This window comes from Pelobates fuscus, chromosome 1, assembly GCF_036172605.1.
Source record: "Pelobates fuscus isolate aPelFus1 chromosome 1, aPelFus1.pri, whole genome shotgun sequence".
NCBI classification, from domain to species: Eukaryota; Metazoa; Chordata; class Amphibia; order Anura; family Pelobatidae; genus Pelobates; species Pelobates fuscus.
The window spans coordinates 107,774,899-107,790,369 of NC_086317.1; the positions used below are offsets into that span (position 1 = coordinate 107,774,899).

At 34.0% G+C, this 15,471-nt stretch overlaps 1 protein-coding gene across 1 annotated transcript in view; it reads left to right on the forward strand.

The window, feature by feature from the left end:
* The window catches only part of ANOS1 (anosmin 1), a 143,694-nt gene extending 133,386 nt beyond the window's left edge, over window positions 1-10,308 (forward strand). Inside the window, exons 12-14 of the mRNA XM_063450159.1 lie at window positions 975-1,195; window positions 2,580-2,721; window positions 9,458-10,308. Of these exons, the coding sequence (XP_063306229.1) occupies window positions 975-1,195; window positions 2,580-2,721; window positions 9,458-9,516 (422 nt within the window). The 3' untranslated portion in view covers window positions 9,517-10,308. The remainder of the gene's footprint in view (window positions 1-974; window positions 1,196-2,579; window positions 2,722-9,457) is intronic.
* Window positions 10,309-15,471: the final 5,163 nt, after the last annotated feature.

Genomic DNA, 15,471 nt, shown 5'->3' on the forward strand with positions numbered 1-15,471 from the left:
AATGATTTTTCAGACATGACTAATCATATTTTGCATGACCTTTGAGTGAACCATATTCATGATGAGAACATATTTATAGTTTTGGGAAAGGTCACATAATTCACAAGAGACTTGCAGTGTTATCTAAATATATCGACACTGGGTTTGATAAATGCAGTGGCTTGGCACGTTTCTGTACATGCAGTACATATATTCATGTAATTATGCAAATTGAATGCTAAAATATATTAAAAAACAAACAAAAATAACAACAACCTACCACTGAAGAAACACTGATCAAATTATTAAAGCGCTGCAGTTTTTAATTTTATAAATACAGGTTGTCTAACACTCATTGATTTGCATTTTATGGCCTACCTGACCATAAAAAACCTGGGCAGTGAGAATTGTTTGTAACAGGGTATTTTTTAAATTACGCAGCTATTTTCCTTAAATAAATAGATATTTTCTTCAAAATAGGTATTTGGCATGATAAAATGCAAGTCATTTACAAAGTCAGTACAACCTGACCTTTTAGTAGTATTTCCCGTATGAAGCAATGTTAATATTTTCAATACTGGTATACATGTTTTTGATCAGGGTGCATTGTATATATCAGACATAATGGAACAAATTCTGTTAGGCGAGATAAGCTTATCTCTGGCAAATGATTGGCACTTTTCCTGTAACAGTCAAAGGGACATCTACTATTCAATTACATGAGATAAGCTTAAGTCATCTTCTACTATCTGACCCTATAAATCATTCTTATAGTATTAATAGTGTAAAGATGACAAAACTGTCATTCTACATGGAATGTCTTTGTCATATTTCCACTGTTGCGGGTTTCATTATGAATAATTCCATAATGTTTGTATCTTGAAGAAAGAATGTCACCAAGTTTTTGGGGGGTGTCACAGCTTTCAGAACAACAGAATTATGCAAAATGTAAATGGTAATATTGAGAATACACTTTTTATATTTATATTTTCCAGCTCAAGTGGTACCCAAAGTGTTGACGAAGCCAGAAAATCTGTCAGCTACTTTTAATGTTCTCGATGGTAACATCACTGGTTATTTCTCCTGGAAACTTTCCAAATTGAATCTCCACCAGCCTATGACTGGCTTTCAAGTTACATGGGCCGAGGTTACAACAGAGAGTAGGCAGAACAGCTTGCCAAACAGCATCATTTCACAGTCCCAAATATTGCCAGCGGTAAGATACGTTAACATATTAATATTTTGTTTGTTTATTTCAACATGAATGTCAGTCTGTGAGAATCACGAGGAACTTACTGTTGTTACTTTCATAATTATTATTCTGCAAAAGAAACAAACCTTAAATTAATTATATTATATTCTTATAAACTGCTAAACATGGCTGATTAAAATATGATAAAATAATAAGATCTGCTGTAAATAAATCATTTAGTTTTAAAACAAGTATGATGGAAATAATTATTTAATATTAAATATATGTTTAGAGAGAGATAACTAAAAATTTCCAGCGATTATTATATACATTTGTTAGCAAAATATATTCCTAGTGCATAAAAAAATTTGTAATATCATAGTGGACTTACTAATAAAACATTTGTTTGACTAACATCCAAAACATTCCTTAAAGTGTATGTACGCCTCCATCTTAGCTTCCTGTCAACCATTGTTATTATCTCAAATTATTGCAGTTGTCAGTCAGCATAGAGAAAGCGTAGATAAATGCATTGTGTGCCATGGCAATGTCTGGATTGAACTGGACTGTGATGTCAATTGCTACATTTTTAATATATATTTATAACAAAATAGATTTTAGGGGGTTTTCAATGTTTTATTCAATGGTGTCATAATTTCACTGGAATATTTCCATTGTTGGAAGATGCATGTTTCAGACACTCAGTAATGATTATTGTCACATGAAGAGTTTTGTTTTTGTATTGTAGAAATGTTGGTTTTATATATACATATATATATATATATAGCTAGCATTTATAAAATACAAAAAAAAACTCTTCCGTAATAATCATTACCGAGTGTTTGATTATGTATAAGCAGTAGACATCCATGGACATTCTCATATATAATAGTGTACGTATATTTGTATATTTTTATACATACACAAATACACACAGCACACATCAATAAACACACAGTGGCAGACATCCACTGACACAAACTACCGGTAGCATAATCCATAGGCATACATTATCATGCATACACACATTAGCAAGCTTGAATAGACAAACTTACAGACTTACAAACACAGACACACACAGGCACACACTCACTAACACACTCACTAATACACCAGCATACACTCACTAACATATACCTACATAGATACAAACAATCTCACATATGTATAATAACACAAATACAAAGAACATTTTTTAAAAGCTTATCCAACAATATTAAATCAAGGCCTTGAGAGATATGAAATAACTAGTTTGTGCTGTAAATTCTTTTAAATTTTTGTTTACAGTTTTTCAATTGTTGTATAGTTGAATGAATTAAAAAAAACAAATTAGTATTTTAAAACTTTGAAACACTGTATTTCCAATAATGTTTTTTTTCAACTTAGGCTTTATCTTTACTTTACACAGGATCATTATATTTTAACAGTACACAATCTTAGACCAGCAATGCTTTACAGATTGGAAGTTCAAGTACTGACAACAGCAGGTGAAGGACCTGCAACAATAAAAACTTTTCGAACACCAGATCTGCTTCCTAAATTACCTCATCGTAAGTGTATAGTTACTTTACATTATGTTTCATAATTAATGTAAACCGTATTAATCTCATCACTATCAAGCATTAACAAAACAAAAGAAACACAAGAACCTTGGGTACCATGAAAAGAAATGTGTCAAATTTTATTTAAACATGAATAGAATGTTGGCGTAAGAAATAAAGACAAAAACCGAATAGTCAAGCACTCAGGATAAGACTAAATAAGGGATTTATTAAATCTGTAACATCGAGGGCAGTGTCTTGCTCATAAACAATTTTGTCAAACTTTGACCTTCTTCTTCTTAACCTTTCTTCCATGTTTGACCCACGTCTTCTGAATATCCTTCATACTCTGTGGGATACTGTTCTTCGATGTTCTCATCTTACCTATTCCATCATATTTTAGTGTCTCCTTTCACCCCATTCACCGCTACCTCTTTAAGTTGGAGTACCCAAAGATTCACTTCAGAAACCCTTTCTTTTTACTCCATTTTTGACATGTTAAATGTGAATTAAAAGCTGGAGTGCAAAAATAAGACTAAAATAGACCACTTGCAACTATAATCGAGTTAGAAATTTTCCAAATCAGCTGATCTTTAAAATTTCAGTTTTAAATTCAACATGATCTTTTAATTTATTTTACAGAATAAAACCCTAATAACTACCTATTACAGTACTGCTATATTCAGATGGCATCTAAATATTCTTTTATTCCCCTGATTGCTCTTTTTCCCCATTATATCACTTGATATATTTCTTTTGTCTCTAAACTGATGTTTAACTAGTTCTTTTAACTCAAACGTATCCTTACTCCTTCATGCACTTCCTTGTCTGTTGACGTGATAACCTTACGATATATGTTCACTGCTTCTCATTATTGACTTTGATATCTCGGTAAATCTTCCATGGTGTGAATCTCCAAATCACACTGACTGCTTATTAAAATATATACCGTATATATTCGAGTATAAGCCGACCCGAATATAAGCCGTGGCCCCTAATTTTACCCCCAAAAAATGGGAAAACTTATTGACTCAAGTATAAGACTAGGGTGGGAAATGCAGCAGCTACTGGTACATTTCTAAATAAAATTAGATCCTAAAAAAATTATATTAATTGAATATTTATTTACAGTGTGTGTATATAATGAATGCAGTGTGTGTGTGTGTGTGTGTGTGTGTGTGTATGAGTGCAGTGTGTGTGTGTATGAGTGCAGTGTGTGTCTGAATGCAGTGTGTGTATGAATGCAGTGTGTGTGTATGAATGCAGTGTGTGTGTGTGTATGAGTGCAGTGTGTGTGTGTATGAGTGCAGTGTGTGTATGAGTGCAGTGTGTTTGTATGAGTGCAGTGTGTTTGTATGAGTGCAGTGTGTGTATGAGTGCAGTGGGGGTATATGAGTGCAGTGTGTGTGATGCAGTGTGTGTTTGTGTATGTGTTGCAGAGCCTTGGTGGGGGTGGGCATTTTTATTATTAATTTTTTTAATTATTATTTTAATTTTTCTTTTGTTATACTATTATTTTTTATTTTATTATTATTTTTAATTTATTTTTGTTATAATATTATTATTTTATTAATATTTTTTTTCGTCCCCCCTCGCTGCTTGGTACATGGCAGGGAGGGGGGCTCTCACTCCCTGGTAGTCCAGTGGCATTGGCAGTTCAGTGGAGGGGGCTGACAGGAAGCGTTTATTTACCTCTCCTACAGCTCCTGTCAGCTCCCTTCTCCTCCGCGCCGGTCCGGTCAGCTCCTCTGTCAGCTCCCAGTGTAAGTCTTGCGAGAGCCGCGGGGTCATAGTGCGGCCGCGAGACTTACACTGGGAGCTGACAGAGGTGCTGACCGGACCGCTGCGGAGGAGAAGGGAGCTGACAGTTGCTGCAGGAGAGGTAAATAAATGCTTCCTGCCAACCCCCCTCCTACACAGCCCCTTGTCTGTATTATGGCAATGTAAGTTGCCATAATACAGACATTGACTCAAGTATAAGTCGAGTTGGGATTTTTTTGACAAAAAATGTGCCGAAAAACTTGACTTATACTCGAGTATATACGGTATTTCATATTCAATACTTCCTAATACATCATGCAATTAAAGCACTCAGTTTATTATGTCTCTGCTTCTGCAATCCATTCTCCTTTTCAGTTTCAAAAATACCCACTTAGCCCACTACAGTGAGCATTAAATATTGCGAGAAGCACTATTGTTACCCATCACAATTCTAATAACTCACCTCTCTCAGGCTTATTCACTGAAGAATAAATTGTTCAAAATTCAGTGAGTCCCGAGTGAATTTAAAAATGTAGATAAAATGTTTCAAGTTCCTAAAATGTTTTATTCACTTTAAATTCCTGGCAGCTGTCACTGTAGTGAATAACCATCAATCATTCCTTGAATTGGCTTCCAATATGATAAAAGAAGGTAGAACACACATTAATTCATGCTAAGCCATTTCATTGAATGTCTCCAGTACCCTAAAGCATTAGGTACGCAGGTTGAAGATATGGGAAGTGAGGTAGTGTTGGCATAATGTTATTCACAAGCGGCTTAATCCTACGCATTCACTATCATATATGCTTATTATACAATCTAGTTCTCTCTTTACAAAAAGAGACACATCTTCTCTAAGTAGTAAGTGCAACTAATCTCAAATACTTCACTAAAGACCTTTGGCTGTTTACTGTTTCCATGCCTACCTCTTTCTTAACCTCTTTCTAAGGGGCAATAAAAAAAATACTGCCTGTTGAATATAAAGCTCAGTAATGTATTTACCAAAACACAAACCATGTGGACTTTTATGATAATAGAGAATAATAGAGAATCTACTTGCAACTTAAAATCAATTAAATAGAATGCTTTGATTTTTTTTATTTGAGGTCTGCCGGACACCTCTTCTGCCTCTTCTCTGCCTTCAGGGGAGATGGAAGCCCCTCTGTAGGAACTTTTCTTAGCTCTCCTGAGCTAAGCCCTGCATGTCAGAGCCAGCTGATTAGCTGAGATCATCAGCTACTCTGATTTGAACTTAATCTAAGCCCTGCTCTGCCAGGTTTAGCTCAAGCAGAGAGCTTGTGGCTAGATGGGATGCTGTAATTTAGGTAGGGAACAGCGCCCAGCAGATCACAGCAAATCATTCTAGAATTGTTTGACTACTTACATTGGGGAGTGCTTGGACACTGATGACATCATAACCAGCAAAGTATTCCAAAATGGCTTAACTACTTACACTGGGGAGTGCCTGGACACTATTTGCACCATTACCACTACGGCGCTTTGAAATGTTTATTTGAATAAAAATGATGCTAACAATAGATTTAAATAGTATAAAATGACTTCAGTTGGTTATATTTGTATGTTGGAATACATTTTTATCTTACCAGTACTGAAATAAACCAGTCAAACCATTCATAACATTGAAACTGTTATGCATACCTCACCAGTTTAAGGCAGTAGGAAAATAAGAAACAAATTATACCAATTTTTAAGTCATTGACAAAAATATACAGATATGTTCTTATGCAACTTTTTTTTGTTTTTGAAATGCAGAAACATAAGACAGATGCAAAGGTTTTATATCAGTTTTGGCTAGGGCAGTGCATATTTACTTTTATCATCATCTGCTGCAGAGCAAAAGTGGTGTAATTGGCAATTAGGACGAATATTTGTTTTTTTAAATTCTTTTGTCTGCTAGCATTCTTCATTGAGCACTACATAGTCAGTCTAGGGAGTTTAAAAAGAACACATTAAGGTGTATTCACTTAACAGCGCATTTGGTTGATTTTAGAATCAAGTTGCAAAATTTTGGGTTCAACTCTAACTCCCCTCTTTTGTGTTTAACTGCTTTTTTATTAGTATTAAAAATGCCAGCATTGTTTTGAAACATGGAATACCTAGCTAGCAAATACATTAATGGTAACTAGAAAAAAGTGTAAAAAGTTACAGAATTACAGCAAATCGTAACAGATAACAGTCCAAACCTACTAATTCCACAGTGGTATAGCACTGTTCAAAAAAAGCAGCGGAGACCAACGAGAAGGATACCTCTGTTCAACAAAGAAAACAGAGAGGGGCATCTAATACTGTCATGGCCTCACTTACCTGTAAGCCCCTCGTCGCATCTCTGCCTGCAGCTGCGGCAGTCTCCTCTCAGTGCATGCTGAAGTCTCCAGAGTGACTGACGCCAAGTGCAGTCAGCCGGCATCCTTGCAGCGCATAGACACAGTACAACACCAAGCTGCAACCAGCAGGAAGCCCCAGCCGAATCCACGTGTAATTACACTTTCACTAGGCACGTGCGCCTAAAAGCTGGCCTCTTAAAGGGACAGTACACCTGAAATTGTTTAAAGGAACTAATTACTTTTTAACCAATAGTATGTGAGTGGCGGATACCGCTCTCCTATATAATCTCAGTCTAACTCTACCTCAGTGCTCAGTTATAAGATGCCGCCTGACCTGACCTTTGGCTTCAAAGAAACCACAGAGATCCTTCTCAGTCAACAGGCCCCATATCGCTGGGTCTTCCTGGCAAAACTAATAGAGATGGTGCACGTGCTTGAACAAGCTGGTGCAAACACGATTTACATAGATTCAGAGGTTTTTCAATAAGAAGCCTCTGATTGGTTTTCTAGGGAAAAAGGAGAGGGTTTGCAAAAGCTGAAATTCATATGAACTGTAGCTTTTGCAAGCTTTTTTTTTTTAAATATACCTCCAATGAATACATGCATGAAAAATGCATGCATGTATTCATTGGGCATGTATGTACTTTTTGGGGTGAAAAAATAAAAATAAAAAAAAGTCTTGATGGGTCCTTAAAGGTAGCTGAAGTGAAAGTATTACTGATTTAGAGAATTATTTCAGGTCGGTTATTTTGACCTTAAATTTGAAACTTTTTATAATTTAGTTTTCATAATTAAACATGCTTGTGTGAATGGAGCGAAGAAAGACTCTTCATTTTAAATCTCCATACAGGCATGACTAGTCACAGAGTTAAGGTCTGCTAGATACTTTAGTTTCTCTGTTGTTTACCCTTCAGGTATTGGCAGAAAAGGTAAGCAGTGCTTCACGTGACACATTTCATTCTGCATTGATTTGGAATACAATATGAAAGTAAACACGAGCATGCACAATTTTATTAGTTAAGGAATTAATATTAAGCTGGTTTGAAAAGTCTCCACAACACACTGTTTAGTGAATAGATCCCTGATCTAAAATATTAAGATTGTACGCTTACAAGTTGCGTGTAAATTATGAAATTATTCCATATGATCAAGGTGAACAAACTACCACTGAGATATAAAAAGGGAATGGATGAGAGATCAGATATCCTCTCTGCCGTGAAATATGCAGATTGAAGATCACTCTGTTCTCCTTCAAAACCTGGTCGAGAGGAAAAAACATTTTTCTTTTTTGGCTCCCATCTGCAAAAATGAGTGCAACTGTAGTTTAAACATATATTAAAGTAAAATGACTTGCACATGCCAATGTTCTTATGCCAATGTACATTAGGATTTTGTATACTAGTAAAATACAGACCTTTTAAAAATACAGAAAGGAAACGTACATTTCTTAAAGTATTTATTTCCTAAATTAACATCAATTAAATTATAGTGAAAGACATCACCAATTAGAAGTAATAGGTATTTCCTCCTGTTTGTCATTACATAGATTTTGATGCTCTGTATATTCATATTTTTTCTAAAATCGCTTTTTTTCAGATGTATAGTTCTGTTTTCTAATTATAATGACCCATTTCCCATTTTAAAAAAAAACACACACACTGTATGTCATGCTAAATCAACATGTTAGTGCTCTTTGGAGAAAAAACATAATTTATTAATAACTACAGAGAAGGTCAAGAATTATTCTTTATTATTTCTGAGTTTATTCTCATCCCCACCTTTAAAAGCTTCATTAGTAGAATAAGGGTTTAGTATGATGACTAAATAAGAGCTCTTCCATTGACATCTATAGGGGCATTGCTAATCCGTAGGCGCAGTAAATGCTTACTCTGCTAAGAGAATCCAGCCCTCTCTTGAATTCTTGCATGTGGATAGGTGGAATGGAAGTTTAAATATATGGGGGTTGGGGGGTCATGGATATATATTGGGAATATGGGGGGATCATGGATATATATTGGGAATATAGGGGGGTCATGGATATATATTGGGGAATCTAGAAATATAGGGATAATACTAGAATATGAAAAGAATGCTTCAAGCCTTGAAGATTTGAAACAAAGGAAAATGTTTAAACATTGGTGACATTTGAAGAATATTTTATTATTATATGAGAAGAAGACTTGAAGAGATACAGGAATTTTGAAATATAACTATGGGCATTACTTTGAGAAAGGTTAAGAATCTGGATATCATGTGACACATTGGATCATACTTGTGAATTGTCCAGTAATAATATATACATATAGTATATACATTTTTGTGATATATGTAGTCCCACTGTCTTTACTGCACCTATCTAAGTGCCAAACAGAATGTAATGTGATCTTCATAATTATGTTGAAAAGTTGTATTATTATTTTTATATATTGCCAACAAATTCCATAACGCTGTACAATAGGTAGACTAACAAACATGTCGTTGTAACCAGACAAGTTTGACGCACAGGAACCGAGGGGTTTTGGGCCCTGCTCAATGAGCTTACTTTGTTAGAGGTAGTTGGCTAAAGTGATATTCCATCTATGTAACAAGGACATGTCTTGTAAGATGCTTACTTAGTAATATTTATAATTCTTTTTCAGGGCCTCATCTTAAGCAGCACCATTCTCACCACTTCAAGCCATCTCCAGAAAAAATCTAAAGATCCATTTCATATCCCGATTTATTCAATTAAAAGGGACTTTGCATGCAAGAAGTTCCATGGAAGAGCAATGCTTTTTCTCCCTAAAGCATTTGACCTCTGGGTAAGAGGAGGAATTGGACCCTCTTGAATGACTCTTCAAGTCCCATTATGCAATGTGTTGCACCTCTTTCCCGCATTTTGAAACAAATATTCAAGCTACCACTTGTATTTTCTTTTTCCTCATATTTGACATAGAAAGTACAGTATGATGCTTTCCTGTACTTTTCTTCTTTTAACTTGACCGTTTGAGTGACAGTGGGATAGACAACACATTATGGAGTTTATGTGTATATGGCTATTCTAGAGCAAAGTTCTAGAAGTGGGGCAAATAGCAGGAGCATTCTAATGGTTTCCATGGTGATAGCTCCATTTCTTTCAGCACTTTGCCTCACAATTTCTTTTTTTTAGTTAATCTTAATGTTTGTTTCAGTGTTTACCCTTGTGACATTCAAAGAATGAATCTGCCTGTGAATACTATATATTGTAAATATAGCATATTATAGATATAGAAGAAACTATTTAGGATTGGAATGGGAGGCTAAAAAAAGCAATAATCTAAATGAATGTCATGCAAAATATATCAATTGAAAAACAAAATAAGTATTACTATACTGTCAAGCATTCCATTGACTCAATACATTAGCAACAAACACAAATATTAAACTAAGTTTTATAGTCATGGACTCTTAAAAAGAAATTTGCAGTTTGAAGAATGCAACACAAAATACAATAGTTTTAAGAAATCACTGATTGAAGGTTATACTTTTTTTTAAATATAACTTATTTATACTTCTTTTTCTATTTTTGAGTTACATTTTTGGTTGCAAAAAAACAAACCAAATGTATGATGTTGCAAGATAATTTTTATTCTTCAGAAAAATGTCTTCCAAAAATGATATATTTCATCCAAATATTACCTTATGCAAAATTAGATTTTGAAAAATCTCACTATTACATTTTCTTTTCTACATTTAACAGTACATAATTGTATTAAAACAATGTCACAATGTAAGAATCGATGTGTTCAGTCATGTTCTTCAAAATTGTCATTTAAAGTGTCTGGAAGTGTACATACATATTTACATACATATTTAATGCACACTACTTATATTTTGATATGTAATAAAGTGCTTAATTGTAAGGCTTTGTTTTACGCTAATTACCCATTTTAATGCATATATACTGTACTTTGCCAATACCTTTATCAACCTATTACCCCAAAATAATGCTAGCAAACATTGCTAGAAATTATGTTTATATGCTGAGCAGTGCATTTCTGTTCATTACGTATGATTATCATCATAACAGTGCTTAGTTTTTGAAAAATACACATTAATCTCTGCACCATTAATAAACAAAAACATACATTTTACAGTACATTAATTGTTGATCCTAAAAGTTTAACATTTAATAAAGAATGGCTCTATTTTTTTCTAATTAGTGCATTTTTCTTCCTGCAAACAAAATCTTTAACATTTTTTGCAGTTACAGAAAATAAAATCCCTCATTAACGTTAAAATGCATTACTAAAATTTGCTGAAATTCAGAAAACTCATGAATAAGACATTGTATGACAACATTTTCATAAGAACACACTGGAAAATGGCAATAAAATACTAACGGCAAATCCATAATGAGCTTCCATTTTCTGTGATTTCTCATCAGTGGTCCCTCATCTTCTGGACTGATGTGCAGTAGATACATATTTAAATCCATGGCACATAAAGTAGAAGGTCTGGTAAGGATTCGGGGGTATTGCAAGATTTAGTTCCCCTTTTGAAGCCTTGTGCATGCACTACCTTGCAAAAAAAGCCATGTTCTTTCAGGAATATGATGACGGTGAGAGGGAAAGTTTCAAATAAATATATAGCCTTTTCCCCATCATGTAGCAGACATGTGATATGGGTAGGATATCTTTATAGAAAAACATTGACAGTACTGCTTAAGACTAATAACTACACAAAAAAATGGGACATGTTCTACAGATGGAAAGTAGGACCTGCTACCAATTCCAAAAAGAAGACATTGAATATCTTTTAATCTACAAAAACTGTTTACTAAGTCCCTATCTATTTTAAAGAAGTACATACAAGTTGTTGCAGTTTAATTAGTTATACTGTAGCAGGAAAAAAGTTTGAAGAAGAAAAAAAAATGTAACTGCAAAATCATAATTTTTTAATTTAGAGACATTTTATCAATACAATCTCTTTAATTGTTGTACACCAGTTCTTAGTGAAAATATCCCCTTTTGCTTTGTATCTCCTATTTATTACTATCCCTTTCTTCATTTTTGCTCACATTCTATGTGTACATTTGTTCAATGATTCGGTGTAATGTTATGCAAAACATGCATTTGTAGACATGATGTGAATAAAATATTGCATGTAGTAAAATGAGCAATTATTTAAATTGTAAAGTAGTTCATGCAAATGTTGATTATTACTGTTATATGTTTTGTTATTTTTGCATGCCATTGGGTGTAAGCATGATTTTGCAAGAATATTATTACATCTCTTCTATATATCTGCAATGTATACAGTGAAATATCATGAAACCAAATCAGTGCGTAGAATGTTTCCTCCAAAATACTGTAAAATAAATAGAGCAAACCTGCATTATGTTGGATATAGAAATCATGTTTCCTATAAGTCATGGCAAACACATATTTATTTATATATGTAACAAAGAAAACATTTTTTTTTGTCCCAGTGATAAATATATAAAATAAAATAAAATTTTAAAAAAATAATGTAAAGAAATTTTTGTAAAGAGATTTCCAAATGTAAATAATGACCTATGTTACACGTTACCATGTTAGAATTTGTACATAATGTTTATGTAATAAACTATCCTTATATGTAACCATGTTCACGTGTCCTGAATTACCAAAAGCTATTATGAGGGAGAAACAAAAGGTATCATGCGCGAGACATTGATGTTGTAAAAAAGGAAAAAAATAAATTATGGAATGGTTTGAAAATATGAAAGAGCATGGATTCGGAAATAAAAGTGATTATCAAAGAATTTGTTAATTAAACACATCCTGTACTATGGGTTAGAAATACTATTGGAGTATTGCCATGGGAATCAATCTTTCATGGCAATATTTTAAATATATCCATGCATAATATTTTGGAAAAAAATTCAGATGAAGCTGAACCATAAAACGTGTCAGTGTTGGATATTTATGATAAATTTATGATAAATAATTTTTATGATGAGTAATTTCTCAAAAAGGGTGATTGCAAAATGGTAGTATTCAAAACTTGAAGTAACTAAGTTGACTAAGTGACTAAGTACATTTGAAGTAACTAAGTTGAATGCAGTCTCCAAATAAGTTGATTTGATTTTTATTTTTCCAACGTGGCTGCTCTTGTTTGAATTTTGTTAATTGGTTATTTTCTCACTGGTTAGTTGACTTATGCATGGCGGAAAAATCGGTTCCTCCAAACAATTTGTTCTATAAAGAAAATTTAGTTTAGGATCGCTAGGTCTATATAACAGGGCTTATTACTTTTACAAAAAGCCAGAATCACTTTCACCTAGAGTCCAATGTCCTATAGCCTTTCCCTTCTTCATACAACCATGCACAGCCTTCCCCGGCCTTGCACAGGCTAATGTTCTCAATACTCTATGTATGCTCATGTTTTTATACAATTTTTTCCATATACTTCTTGGGCTTCCATAAACGAATGTTTTACAGCAACAGTAGCAAGGGTAAATATTATTAGCGTACAACATGAACATTTATAAAATATCAGCATATGCTTCCAAATCATCAACTAATGGGAAATAGTTCTGAAAACCAGAGGATCAATCTGTTTTTCCAATTACTCTGTAATATGATTACAAGCTATAGAGCTATACCAACCCACACAAAAAAATATACATACATACATGTACATAAACTTGGTCTCTAATCTATATATGATATATGAATATAGCATACAAATATATAAAAATACTGCACTCTGAATTACACCTTTTAATTGACTGTTATTTCCCCAGGCTAGGAGACCAGAATTTCTAAAATTGTTTGAGAATCTCAAATGTGTTTGGAGTTCCTAGCAACTTTGTTTGTTACAATCCTGAGAGAATTTATTAACCAATAGGTCAGTAGTGCAGTTTTATATCAAATAATGTATTAGTGCTATTTTGGACAGATAAACAAATCCATATTTGATCAAAATTAATTTTATGAGTCATGGTTTTACAGAATTAAGTTATAAAAATGTTGTGGGCTGGAAATGACCTAATTTTTTTAAAGTATTATTGAAAAAAAAATTAGAAAACGTTAAAATGAACAAAAATGATACCTTTAAAGTTGGGCTTGCTTTTTTTTTACCTTTTGCAGTTGCATGAAAGACTCTCAATTTGCTCAATAGAGCCTGAACGTCTATCTAGTTAAGTACATGGCAGCTTAGTGGAAGTGTCAATCATGATCGTGCAACCACCACTCAAGGTCACAATACGCTGTTTTAGCAGCCAGTTAGGGAAGGTGAGGGATTGATTCACTTGAGGTTCCAATCTTTGGATGAGCAGAGAAAGGAGTATAGCTTTCTCCTCTGAAGTCAGGCATTGAAGTGGTGAGTCTATAGTTGCAATGTTTTATCACAAATGACTGCAGTTAAAAGCAACCCTGTGTCCCACAACAGACAAAAGAAGCCTGCCTCCTTGAGCCATAACCCATACGAAATATACATGTTGATTTTGTTTGGTGAGTACCTTTAATTAAGTTTAAAAAATTAAAAAATAGTATTCACTACTTACAAAGTTCTAGGTGTAGGACTATGCATGCATATTTAATTTGTATGTTATGACAACTTTATGCATACATTTTTATCACTTTTTGGTAGAATGTGTTCAAACCCAGAGGCTGGAATATATTTTGTACAGACTTTAACCTGTGCATTGTACGAGCATGCCAGTGATTTTACCCTCTAGTTTTTTCCACATCTTTCAAAATGAACATGATCCATGCATGTGGATTAAAGAACACGTAATACTAATCTCTATACTACAAAAGCAGATGCAGAGAGAGATACTGGCCTATGTGAATGCATACACAATATATCGTCCATCAAAGTTCAGCTTTGCAAGGACTTATACGAGGAAAGTCAATTCAAAGAAAGTATAATTTCAGGTTGCTTCTTGCTTGTTACTCATTGCTCAAACGTAAGCTATTAACAAAAGACAGACCACACTGTCAATGGAGCTGGGAACTAAGGCCTAGAGGAGTTTGAGTCATGTTTGCAGTTGATTAGGATGTGTGTAGGGTTGGCTGAGTGAGATTGTATGTGATGTCTCAGTGTGAGTGTGGTTTCCTGAGTGTGATTGTGTGTGGTGGTTGCTTGTGTAATATTCATAAAATAAAGATAAGTAGGAAGGGGTGAATATAGATATATTTACTGTATTTTATTCATGTTACACACACACTTCCCATGCAATGCTTTATGTAATAAATGTACCATCCTGATTTTATCAGTGTTGATGACATTATGACACTTTTTGTGCTTTACGTTATGAACCACCAAGACTATCATTTTGAGTAGTATGCAGATGATAGTAGTGAAAGCTACAGTTGTATCAAAACAGCCTGCCCTATGAATCCATGATCTAGGTAGAATAGCCAACGTAAAAACTCACTAAATATTAACTTTAAAAGTCCCAGGTGGTTGAACAGGGGTATAATCCTTGGTGATCACGGGTTGCCTGGTGGTCCAATGATCATCTGGCAGGTGCAGACCATGTGATTCAGATCCAAAGTTCATTGAAATGAGCCTTAGCATTTCCATGATAATACAGCTGGATCACTTAGCCACTAGCCACTAGCTCTACCACTGTTCCTATCCAATGGGACCTGGTATGGAGGGAAGAAGATTGAGCATTCCACAGTCCTTACGCAGTATAACC